At 41.5% G+C, this 13,226-nt stretch overlaps 1 protein-coding gene and 2 long non-coding RNA genes across 12 annotated transcripts in view; 2 read left to right on the top strand and 1 right to left on the bottom strand.

The window, feature by feature from the left end:
- The window catches only part of LOC112994308 (uncharacterized), a 27,986-nt gene extending 26,548 nt beyond the window's left edge, over nt 1–1,438 (top strand). Inside the window, exon 3 of the long non-coding RNA XR_003261925.2 lies at nt 663–1,438. This is a non-coding gene — a long non-coding RNA (uncharacterized LOC112994308). The remainder of the gene's footprint in view (nt 1–662) is intronic.
- Nucleotides 1,329–13,226, bottom strand: part of SGCD (sarcoglycan delta) — a 371,727-nt gene continuing 359,829 nt past the window's right edge. For all 10 annotated transcript variants that reach the window (XM_064520921.1, XM_064520920.1, XM_064520923.1 and 7 more), the window contains 2 exons: nt 12,211–12,334; nt 1,329–10,531 (listed from right to left, as the gene is read on the bottom strand). In XM_064520921.1, coding sequence (XP_064376991.1) covers nt 10,358–10,531; nt 12,211–12,334 — 298 coding nt within the window. In that variant the 3' untranslated portion in view covers nt 1,329–10,357. The remainder of the gene's footprint in view (nt 10,532–12,210; nt 12,335–13,226) is intronic.
- LOC112994307 (uncharacterized) lies at nt 10,527–13,226 on the top strand. The gene is made up of 3 exons (XR_003261924.2): nt 10,527–10,702; nt 10,802–10,861; nt 13,176–13,226. It is a non-coding gene; the product is annotated as an uncharacterized LOC112994307 (long non-coding RNA).

Below are 13,226 nucleotides of genomic sequence, written 5' to 3'. Positions count from 1 at the left end.
CTTGAAGCTGATACCATTTTACAGAGTTTGAAACCAACCCATTTGGTCTTACTGATTCTTTTCTGCCATTATAATAGTTTCTTTATTCAGTTTGTCTTTTCCATTTGCTATTTAGGAATAAAAAAAGCCCTTAAATTGCTAACTTAAAGAGGGAGAAAGGAAGGCAAGCAAAAATTCGGAAGTACATTTTAAAAACCAAAAGGCAAAAATCCAGGAAAAAACTGAATTTTCATGATTTTTCCATGGAGTCAATTCTGAAGGATAAAATCCTGTTTTCACCACAACTTCCCAGGCTTTCAGTAATGCTTACAGATACAGTTGCTACTAAGTACCACACTCAGCATGGCTGGTTTGGGGGCACTGTAAATATGCTGGCGTTATGGCTGGATTGCATAACTACTCACTGCTTAGATCACACTGCATTTGCAAACCACTGGTGGTGAGTTTGCCGCCAGTGGAGGTGGCTCCGGGCACCCTGGGCTGGGCGCTGGCCCTTCAGCTGTGGAGAGTTGTCTCTCATACGCCGTTTTGGTGGTGTCCCCAGCAACATGCTTCTAGACCAGGGTTAAGGCATAAATTATTTCATTGTAATTTGCTGGAAATTCCAAATTTAGATCAAGAACTGCAGCTGGAGTTCAGCTAACAGATTTTTTTTCTTTAAGGGGAAACAAGCCAAAATGCAGAGAGTGAAAGACTGTGCATGTCCAGAGAGCAGAACTGAGTGAACTTGAAGCCTGTTATGGAAGGTGCCCCCTACAAACGGAGCATCCCTAATGCTGCATATTGGCAATGTCACAGCTGCAACGACTGGACTTGTACTCTGCGTTTTAAGGCATGCGCAGGTTTTCGGCTAGATTGAATTCTTGCTGTTCGCTCAGGTAATAAGCCTCAACCAACACTCTCCTTTACTGACAAAATCCAGGGTGAACAAATCCACATTCAAAATGTGGTTCCTGCAGAATTCCCTCACAAGCATTTGCCAACAACCCTCGATGAAAGGCTCGTGGTGCTCAGGCAGGATCACAGCACTGAGATGCTGCTGCACTGGTGAGACCTGCCACAGGCAAAGAAGTTCAACAAAGCCATAAAGTAACCCAACCTCTAGCAAAGGGAAGATTAATTTTTGTTGGCAGCTTTTCTTTTTTTGACAGCAATCTGTAGATATTCTGATTGCCTCTTCTGGAGCGTTTTTGGCCTGAAAATACCCAGGGATTTGATGCCGCAGAATGGCTCACAATGATGGTCCAGTTGGGCAACTCTGGCAGACCAATGTCGGTTTGAGCTCTGATTCACGTTTGCCATGCTCAGAGAAAAAAGAGTAATGCCTCTTTCCTTCTTAACAATCATTATTTTATTAATATATTTTACAAGATTGCAATTGAAATCATTTAAATACAAATTTTTTTATACAGAAAGTGTAATAAAGTTAAAATAGTTCCTTGTGTAATTCATAGCATTATTGCAATGCTTACAAAATTTTGCATAGAGTGTGCAAGGATTGATGTTATTTGATACAAAAAAAAAGCTGTATATTTTCCCACACAACCACACACATACATAAATTAAAAAGAAAATAAAAAGCCAAACCAGTCTGAATTTCTTAATGAGAACTGCGATAAGACTTCAACTTCATTTTGTCCTCTTTACACTATCAACGTCATTGGTGGTTATCAGAGTAGAGGTCAGACAAGGTATTTTATCATCACAGATGAAAACTGCTACAGCATATGGATCATGCCTTTTATGCTATAGTTGTAGATGGATGGGGTTTTGCTTCAAGTCTTACAGAAAGTTGTTTCGCTGTTGGTTTTACCTACGCGGAGCATTTATCGGGTTAACATCAACAATTCTATCGGCATTCGAGCACCACCACTCCCACAAGGCAAAGAATTAAAATAAGCTCCAGCAGGTCAGCCCCAGCCCTGCTCCCAAGCTACCGCACAGCTCAGCTGCAGCTCTGGCTCACGACTCAGGGAAAGCTCTCAATCAGAAAGAAATCCACGTGTGAACGCTATCAGCTGCACCCTCCTTCAGCAAACACAGCGTACGGTAATTGCTCTTTAGGAGGCTGCTGGCATGCTCTTACTTTGCTGAGCAAGGGCAGGATTCGTTAATCCTTCCTTCTGTGCTCTCTCCGATAACCCACAAAAGGGCACAAGAAAGCAAATCCCTCCAGCAGCACCTCGCAGCCGTTCGCTGCCAGTGGCACGGCCCCGATCTAACGTGGAGGGAGAGCAGCAGAGCCCAGTCCCGGTACGGCGAGCTCTTCTGCTCCGCCTGCACCAGCCCTGGTGGAGCTCTGCAGCTACGCAAAGACTGGCCACAGCTCTTTGCTCCAGCCCCTTTCCTTAGGGAAAGCCCAGAGGCATGAGAAGTCCCATCCCTGTGCCGCCCTGAGGAGAGCCCAGGCTGGGATTTTGACAGGGTGGACAGACTCCTTCCAGTTGCATGAAAGGCTCAAAACCTTCCGGCCCAAACCCTTGGCCAGGGCGGGCTGCCACTGAGCAAATGAGCCAAATTCTCATTTACGCTTGCACCAGCTACCGAGTCCAATCACCGTGCTGCGGGAGGCCCTGCAGCACTGCTCCAGCCTAGGCCCTCAATGCAGCATCCCTCCTCACTCCCATTCCTAGCTCAGAGGGCCTGTCCATGAGACAGAGACCAAGGAGAAAGGGCAAAGCCACCCACCGACCTCCCCACCTCGAAGCCTTCCTGCATGGAGGGAAAGCGCCGGGATGCCCTCCCGGGGGGACTGCTCGGCTCCATGAGGGTATTGCCAGGACAGAAGCACAGTTGGCTCCAAGAGCTACTCCCTTGCACCTTCTGGCACTGCTACTGCTGCTCACAAGGCGTTCAGAGGCTTGTTAGGACAGCAACCAGTAACTATCACCGTTATTTATACCATTTAGACTGCATGTGCATGTAATCTGTCAAATCATTAATACTGTCAAAGTGTTTTATTATCCATTACATCACTAGCATTGATATCAAGAGCTGTTAGCTGCACAAACCCAGAGGAGGACCCAGAAGAAGACATAATTGGCATGCTCTTTCTTAGTGAAAGATGCTAACTCCTTCCTCTGTCGGCAGCTATCCTGTAAGAAAGCTAGTTACAGCGTTGGTGGAGGTGGTGTTTATAGCTAACTAAGTGTGGGAGGAACTCTAACAGCAACATTTTTTCAACTATAATCCAGCCTTTGATAAAAATAGAACCGCCCACAAATAATTATTCTTTTGCTCTCCAGTGTGAGCCTGCCTCAAGATGTTTCAAGGACTCCGTTATGAGGAAATCTTTAAAAGACTAAAGAAACTGCATTGCTTTAGAAAGTGATAATGCATTTAGCAGTAGCAGGCCTCAGAAAGCTTTATCTCTTATCAGCAGTTAAGCCTTTTGAATGGGGCAAAAAATGTGAGAGTATAATGCAATTTTAAATTCCTGTTACATGCAAAGATGCACACGACTTATGCTTTGCAATGGGCCTATTCCTATAATGGCAAATGTGTTAGCAATGGTGAGACTTTCCATTTGGGAAGAAGCTGATGTAAGGCTCCAAAGTGTCTTTTTTATCTTAGTAAAAAAAGACTGTTTTTTTAAGGCCCCATGTCTTTATCTTAAGCTTTTGGTAGCAGGGCACACCGCAAACGTAACACTTCTGCACAAATCTCTCCCTCTTCTGCTTTCTGTTTTATGGCAGAAAAATTAAACAAATTAAATGCAAGACAAGCATAGATTTATGTATAGTTTCATAGTGGACATACCCTTCCCATTTTTAATACTCATTAAAAACTAACAATTAACTCACCCTATTCATGGGGACCAGTTGCCCCAAAGGAGCTCCTGCATCCTGTGACCAGGCAGCACACCGCTCCTGACCTACTAGCGGGCTTGTGACAGACACTCACAGCCACCACAGCACCTTGGACTGCAATAAGGTGAGACGTTTCCTCAGAGCGACAACAGCGATAGCTTTCCGGCAGGAATTACACTTGTAGCAAATAAATTTTTAAGCGACTCGCATCTCTAGTTTAAAGTCACTTGGATAGGAAATCTCAGTGGTATGCAATGATTGCATTTGCTTCTTCACTTTAGATAAAAATCCTGCAGCTTTAAATATCCATCTTTTCCTGTATAAAGAAAGTGTGCCACTGTTCACAAGGGCACAATACAATTCAAGTGGCAGGACAAGAAAGTCTTAAATGATAAAGCCTCAGGGCTCTATGTGCATAACTACATGCATCTCAACCTCAGTAGATTTAAAAGCTTTCTAAATACAAGCTATTCACTATAATTTCTATCCAAGCCCCAAGCCACTGTGGTTATTGCGGATGGAAACAACACCCTAGCAATCTTAAAAAACAGCCCAAGCTGTTAAGTGGTTTCAGTGACGATAACTTCACTGTGAACCACGCAAGATCAACGTAGTTGCTACTGTATTTAGTAAAATGGCCAATATTAATTTAAAATGTAATAGCGTAAGCAAAGATGTCTGTTCCATTATTGTGATTAGGGTGATATTTGTTACCTTTTCTTCTCTCTCCTTTCTACCTGCCTTATTTAATTCACTTCACTCTTGTTTGAATAAACTATTCATTGGTGCCACATCAGTGTTTAACCCTGCTCCAAACACAGCCATAGACTTGGCTACATCAGCTGTGAAAACACTGCAACTTCTGTGCAGAAGGCCTAATTTCTACTTAGGTGCCACTGCCCCATGCTTCCTACTCGTTGTTTTTGGTCTTCAGAGGCATGAGAGAATGAGAAACGCCAGGATCAGGGATTTGGGGGGTGCAGGCCACCTGAACGTGGCCCAGTGTGTGGACAGAACACTGGCTACCAAAATATTACACAGCAGTTTTAGAATTGATGAAAAAGGTTAAAATGGGGAAAACTTAAATGTTACTGTGATTGCACGCCTCTACAACAACGAGGATAAAAAAACTGCTGTTTTCACATTTGAAAAGTACTGATCTGCTGATTGCTAGTGCTTCACAGAAATGCTCCCTACATTTGCTCAGGTGCATTCTGGATGATGACATTTTGAAATTTAAAATGTCAGCCATAAAAATAAAAGAGCAGAGCCTCTAACTTTTTTGTTTTCACTGTATGCACTTCAAAAATGAAAGCATTATGACACACTTACGTTTCTATACTGAGCAGGGTAATTACAAATTCTTACGACTAAAGATTCAGATGGCCTTATTACAGTAGCCCCTCTGGTCTTTCTAGTGTCGCCACTGAAACGGAGCCCAAGTGCACCATGCCTCTTCTTGATGAATCCACCACAGTCCCGTTACCACTGCCAGAGTTCCTCATCTGCTACTGCTTGAATGCAGCTAAGTGAACAGCCAATAATACTCACTCGGTTTATTTATACTTTCAGCCTCGGACAGCATCTTTTAAAATTCTTATACTGTACCATATTTCTTCATCTTTCAAATTTCAGGTATCCCTGCCTTCTGTATGCATTTAAATAATTTCACATTATTTCCTTTTCTCCCCATCAACAAAATTAGAATCTTCCTGCCATTTTATTCGCTCAGATGCAGCCATGCAATAAACCTGTATTCTTCCTGCCCAGGTCCAAAAAGCACTGTTAAAGTTAGTGCCTTTCAGGGGTGATGGCAACTAGGCAAGTGATGAATTTCTGCAAGTCTTTGGTCTCTGCCTCACTCTTTTTTGCAATGTGAAACTTAAAGCCATAACAGTAAATATATATATATATACATGTGAAGGAAATTGGATTTTTTTGTAAACAAGTGTATGTGAACATGTATATACGTGTGTTTGTGTGTGTGCATGCACATTTTATGACAACAAAAGCTAATTTCCTTTAAGAACGCCTGTCGTTACAAACTAGATATGACACTAACTGACTTGGCATCTTCACAAGGTCCATAGGAATTTCTCTTTAACCTTGGAGCAATATCTAAGGAGCTTTTTCTTGATTTAGACATCATTCTGTTGCTATGCCATATACTACAGAGGGTATTTTCAGGCTTATGTCTTAAACTTTTTTCATTTTATATATTGTGGTATTTGTGATTAAAGGAGCAAAAAAACCTCTTCTTCGAAATACAGCTGTTTGACAGCACGATTGAGAGAAACATATAAATCACTCTTGCATGTTTAGTTTTCTAACAGTGTATACCTAGGAGAAGCCTTACACACATTTTCATCATCGCTGGCTTCCCCCCTTCTCCCTTTAGTGTTAGCATTTTCTTTGTATTGTCAAGCTAACCATTCCACTGACTGCTGGGAAACATATATACTTTGAAAAAGTGTACAAAGCAAAAACCAGCTAAAGAAATCTGGAGAATGGATACAGCTGTATAATCAGTGTTAGGATCCCTGCTTTTGCTAATAGCAAAGTCTTTTTGCTTAAAAAACAAAACAAACCACAACACCCTAACTCACTTATTGCAGCAGAAGGGTCATACATCACGCATGGATAAGGTACTGGTATACAGGCAAGCACTGCCAGTTAATTTTTTGACTGCTTACTTCACTGTGGCATTTAAAGAAAACTTAACAAGGTCCCAAAGCCCTATAAAATTAAGAGTTAAAATACATAAAAGCATTTAACTGCAGTACTCATGGTTGCCTAAGGTATATTGACATTAGTATCACAGTTGCTTGATTAGCATTTCAATGTGTTTTTAATGCACATAGCTGCAATGCAGAATCGCACACAGTGCAGAGTCAGGGTTCAGTCCTGCAGCCACTGAAATAAGTGGCAGCATTTCCATCAGCATCAGTGCCCTGAATTTTCACCTGCAAAGATCCTGGCCTAGCTCAGGCAGCAAAGCTGTTGACATCTCTTCCACTGATTTCAATAGAAGCAAATTCACCATCCACCTCAGCCTTGCCTTTGTGTTGAGAGGTAAAAACTAAATTCCTATCCGAGATAAACACATTCTCCCTTATTAGCAAATGCTGAACTAAATTACAGGCCCGATTCATAAAGAAATATGCAAACCTTTGTGCATTCTTGGTATTTTAACTGTGGTAGGGAGAGCATATGTACGAAATTCCAGCCAGGAAGGTTCTACTTTGAATGGACTCCGCAAAAACCAACTCATACAGGTAAAACAATTATGAGTAATGAATAGGCAACCTAAACTTAACAAAGGTCACATCATACTGAGTGATCAGCAAGGCAGCCCTGCACAGACATCCCCTTTATTGAATGTCTGCTGATTGGACTGCTGACAAGGCAGGAGGAAGAGGGAGTCTCATGCATTTGCCTGTCCCCAGGTGAGTTAGTGTCTCCACAGTGGCCCCGTACAACGAGCTATGAAGCATGAAATAGCTGGATATATTTGCATGCTACTTTTTAAACAAAATGCCTTTTTTTCCTTGGGACCTCAGACATGCAGCTCTGTTTGCTCTGGTTTGTCACTTGCTGAACAGCAGGAGATTAATTCTGTAGCTAACCCAAGAGCATGTGGTATCATCTAAACTATTGCCTTAAAATTCAAGTGGAGCTCAAATGATTTACAAGTCTCCATATGGGTTCAATCTCTGTAACACAGACCCCTGTCTTTCAATACAGCATATCATTTTATGCTTTTTAAGATGGAAACAGGATTGTAAAATATATTCAAGTAACTGAAATTCCTTTATGTAGACATTAAGGTACCCTTTTATTCACCTTAGCGAATCTTTCTGCAAAAACTAGTCTTTTACAGTGATGGCACAGACGCATGAGGCTCTTCCCTAACAGCTCTCCCATTGAAATCCACAAAAAAGAAATGGTATATAGCTGAATGCCCTTAAGCAGTTTCATGTCCTTCATGAAATAAGAAGGTGACAATCTCATCCAAGAGCCCAGCTGACAAGACTTGCCACCGAAAACGCAGTTCCTGGAACAGAAATCCTCAGCAGAGCAGCCAGAGGGTGAGGGGATGGAGACTGAGCTGCCCTGTCTCTCGGGGTGCAACACAGGACTGTGGGAGCACTGTCCTTCCCGAGGCAGTTCATCCGCTCAGACCAATGCTTCCCACTAGCATCAGAGCCCTCAGGGAAGGGAAGGCTAATGCAATCAGCTTCTCTGCACCGGGGACTCCTCCTGCAGCATGTTTCTTCCCAACGGCTCACATGCTTCTGCACACAGGATTTGTTTATGAATTGGGCCATGCTTGCTATAAGGTCAACATAAAATGACACAGAGGAAAAACTCTACAGTGAATGTGGGACTATGAACGGGACTTCAGTTGTGGTCCCAGAGGTAACATACACAGTATTTTGCTATATTTAACATGGTAAAAAAACATCTGTATCACACTAGATGCCCCTACAGTCTTAATGCATTTCATTAATATCTGTTTTATGTTGCACAGCCACTTCCCAAGACACCTGGTGACAAGACCCTCCTGTCCCTCCCCCCAAATAAACTAGTTTTGATAACAAGATAAATATGATGTGCTTCTCCTTGCTGAGTGCATTGACTTAAGGCATAGGCACAATTCCCCTCTTTGAACAGAGATGGTATAGTCCTGTGTCCCAATACAATTGTTACCCTGGGTGACCCATTGCATTCAAACATTGACTCAAGACATAATAATTACAGGAATCATCAATTAACAGTTTGAATTTGTCAATTTATCTGACAGCATTACTGAAATAAATGTAGTTCATCCAATCCTCTGTCAGGTATAAATTTGACAGAATTGTTGCTTTGTTAGGCAGTAACTTCTAACCCAAAGTCCATGAAAGCCAATGGAAAACTTTCCATCGAGTCCAGCCAGCTTTGGATTAGGCCAGAATTGTTCATTTAAAAAAACAACAACAAACCCTAGTACTCTTCAGACCACAAGAAAATACAAGGAAATATGTAAAAAAGAAACTTGCTAAATTTTTTCAAATCTTTCTCTTTTGGCTACCTTTTATCTTGAAAATTGCTTAAATAATGTCAGCTTTTCTTAGATATCATTAGGATGGGCACAGATCTGTCATATTTGCACATGAGGTGATATTTTCAAAAGCATCTCAGTGACTTATAAACCTTGCTGCCCTCATGAGATTTACTGGGACCTAGGTATTTTTGAGATAATTATCACATTAATTTTTCAAGGATTTTTACATGCAATTATGGGTCAGAATTCAATGATACGGGCTCTTCTCATTACTTTTGAAAACCTGAACAGAGGAAATAGTGTTACCAGATCAGATCTCATGTTTTATCCTGCCCATAAGTGACTCCTAGACTTAAATATGGAAAAAAGCATCCATGAAAAGATTCAACCACAGAGCTTTTGGGGCTAATGTTCTAGAGGAACCAGCATCCAAAGCCCTCACTTTCCAGTAATCTTTGTCACAATCTTTATAAATTCTAAAAAAACCCAAAAAACAAAAAAAACCCAAATCTGTTTGTCAGCGTCTCTGATATTTGCAACATACATAAAATGTTTTCTTAACGTGGAGATGTCTTTAGGTTAGTGTTCCAGTTGATGCTGGATAAGAGCATAACATCTTCAGAGATCTTCAATGTAAGATTCAGAGAAGTTAACTAAGTTGGCTTTGATTTAATTTTTCTCCCAGTGACAGTGACCTTCACATGTTTGTTAATTCCCCCTTGGTTTGTTAAACTACTTGGGAAGTAAGAGACTATCAAATACCAGTCCTTCACAGACCGACTGTCCCATCTGAATAGCCCAAGACATCCTTTGCCATGCACAGGCTAATCTTTCAGTAAACACATTTATTCCAGCGAGAAGATCTGGACTCTTCTGGCCAAGGGCTGGGAAGAACCAGGGAATGAAATTCATTTTTCCCAGCAGGGAGCCCTACTCTAGGTGAAAATTATAGAGTTTAAATTAACCTCAGGTATCTTGGATCACTCTAGGCCATCAGTATGGCATGTCTGGCTATTTTGTTTTTCTCAAGCCACTGATTAAATGGTGCAAAAGTGATCAGAGACGCTACTCTCCCCTTTTTATGTTGCTAGGTCTACACTGGTTCCATGGCCTTGATGAGCCAGTAATCCCATTGCTCTGAGAACACGATCAATAACGAGGGGTGATCATCAGAGTATCTTAATACAGAAGGGTCCAGGGGAACATCAAGTCCAATTCAGCAGATTGTATCAATAAATTTTGGTGTGAAAAAAAAAAAAATGCTACACAAATGTAACAGGGTCACCCTGGGATTCCTTGTACTGAAACATCATTTTACACAGAGGATATATATATTTTTATATATATATTTTTATATATATATTCACACACACGCGCGCGCACACACAAAAAAAGTCTTTGATAGGCTTTCTGTGTTCTAGTAAAAATAGCTGGCAGCTGCAATCTGTGAGACCAGAATTGGCTTTTGTGCTGCCTGCGATGCCCCACTGCAAATTGTCTCTCAAAGGCAGACGCTTGTATTTATCTGGCAGGTCGAGCTAGTGCCTGCCTGAGACAGAAATAACCTCCCATTGGGACACACACAGAGCTCGTAGATTTTTTGCCTGGACCCTGCAGAAGAGGAAGATCCTTGAGGCAAGTTAGGTAGTTTGATTTTTGCAGAATTCAACGTTATCTGAAGTTGGAAGGGGAGAGAGAGAAAGAGAAAGAACGCATTAGTGGAGAGCTGTTATTTTTGACCTTGTGTTTAAAGAAACTTCCTTTGGAAAACTGAGGTGCTAGAAACTGAACTGAGCAAGCAAGTGTAGTAAGCATGGATGAAGGGGAAAATCTGATGTAAATCCAGGTAAGCATATTACCTGCCTTTACCATGAGCCTCCCAAGACCTCCTTTTTTGTTTTTTTTAAATCTGCTAATCTACCCCTTGCATTTTCTTGGATCATAGCTTCCTGAGGCACCTCGGTGTTTGGATGAACTTTCCTCACACAGTGCCCAGCAGCATGCCGTAAGTACCCCCATTGCTACTGGGGAAGCGCGTACAGGTCACATCCACGCAACAACAATTCCCCTCTTCCGCCACCACTTCTGGCATTGGGATCCCTTTTTCGTTTACAATTGTAGGCTCACAGCACTGACTGCGGAGAGCACTTTTATGAATGTTAGGAATAACTGCAATGCTATAACAGGCCAGTCCGTTGTCTGAATTTCCCCTTATAGAACAGAATACTAAAACGAACGTGTGGCAGCTCTTAGACACACAGCAGCTAGAGGAAAGTCCTCTAATGTTACAGAGAACAGCACGGTAAGATAACCTGCAGAACAGAATATTACAGGGTGACTGACAGTATCTGCTCATATCTTGCAATTACAGTAAGAGTCTTCACTTCAGTTTTAGTATCCAACCACCTAATCTCAAAGAGACAGGTCAATATATGCATTTTAAAAGCAAATTAAAGTTAAAAACATTCAGGCAATTGCTTGCAGTAGTGAAATGCCCTGGATTTCAATTGTAGTCTGTCACCCATTTTTTTTCCCCTCTAGTCTGGGTTTGGAGTATTTTAAAATAAAAACCTGTAGCAATAAAGGGAATTGCAATAAAACTACTATTTTATGTATCACACCTGATATGAAGATGGAAAATTATTAATAAATCATGGGACCCTGCTGCTGGGAGGCTCATATTCAACACAAGGTCTTTCTGCCAAGGCTCTCGCTGGGTTCCCCAGTGTGTTTCTCAGACACATCCTTCAGTGTCTTCTATCATTGTAGAGGGAAGAGGGGATGAGAACTGTGTGCATATGTATTTCTGAGACACCAGAAAAGATTTAACTCAAAACTTACTTTACTTCTGTTCTGTGATATAGTTTTTAGTTATTCTCTCTTCCCCTTTGGAAGGTTCCCCAGTGCAACGACCTATGTTTCCTAATGTTCCCTTTCTTTCCAGAATGAAAACATCAGCTCCAAAGCTTTTCAGATAAATACAGATGAGTTAAGCTCTTCTTACAGAAAAATGTATGATATAAGATTTAATTATGTTGGCAAAGTAAATCTTGTTTAAAATGACAAGGAAACAAAAAATTCAGGAGTACTGTGTATTTTACAACTGCATATATCTGCTTGAACAACAGATGCTATTATCCGAGCACTTTAAAAATAATGAATCAGCCTTCTCCACAGAGAGTGTTGTGTTTGCATATGATATGTTCATTCACTGCTAGCAGAAATGAAGCTATGCAGGCCTGCTTTGCCATCGTTCTTAAACTCTGTTTCACATGGAGCTCCTAAGTGAATCAAAAGGTGATAAATCTGCAGGTGTGTGGCTTGGTTTGTTTTTTTCTGTGGGGCTTTGCCTACCTCTCCATCTTTGGATTCCAGCCTGAGCTCTGTCCTGCATGTGGCTTTCAAGCTGCCAGCCTCAGCATTGATCTCGATGCCTTTTGGAGCCTCCATCACCAATGCGCGCGTAGGCGACTCAAGTCTGTAACAGAAAACAGAATTACAGATCCTGGTGGCTTGAATAGTCATGCTTAATTTTAGATTGTCTTCTTGCACAGTCTGAGCGCTCATTGCAAGGCACCTTAGGCACCTACTGAATTTCCGATCCAATCCAAGCCTGTTTTAGTCAATGGAAAGAATTAATGGATAATGGATAAAAAACATCACTAGTCCAATCTAATAGCATTGCACAGCAACTTTGCTATGCTCTAAATGCTGGAACAAGGTGCAAAGTGCAATGAGCTTCCCCTATAATCAACAGGCCCATATACAAGTTCAGATTTCTAACTAAGCAATACCAGCTACAGATATTACCAAAGCAGTACACCTACACACAGAGAGCGCAAGCACTTTATGTCCTCAAACCACTGCATGAGCAGGAACAAATTAGTCTGCACGACATTCTATAACGATATAGAAAGGTTTAATGACATTTAAGAAAACTGACGAGTAGAAAGATTAAGATCTAATGTTTGCTGGCCTCCAATCTTATGTTTACATCACACTATTCACACCCAGGCCCTCCTGTGCAGGGCTCTGACCCCTCCTAACAGTGGATAAGCCATACAGAGATCTGACAACCCCAGTACAGCACTGGCTAACACAGCTGATCCTTTTAGTTCAGGCACAGTCAAGGTTAATGCTTTAAGATCTCAATGTGCAAGGTTCAGTCTTTGTTGCTGATTATCCATAAGTCTCATATTATATTTGTCTCTTCTTCATTACAAAGTCTCAGAATGTGAGTCTCAGAAGGTTTTATAATAAAGTTCTCAGGATGGTCTTCCTAGTTGATTCACCACAATTCATTTACTGTACCACTGCAGAATCTAGACTATGATCTCACCAGATGAACTGGGCAGGAGAACTTCAAAGGA

The sequence above is a fragment of the Dromaius novaehollandiae genome, chromosome 15, assembly GCF_036370855.1.
Source record: "Dromaius novaehollandiae isolate bDroNov1 chromosome 15, bDroNov1.hap1, whole genome shotgun sequence".
Lineage (NCBI taxonomy): Eukaryota > Metazoa > Chordata > Aves > Casuariiformes > Dromaiidae > Dromaius > Dromaius novaehollandiae.
This window is presented reverse-complemented; position numbering and strand designations above follow the sequence as displayed.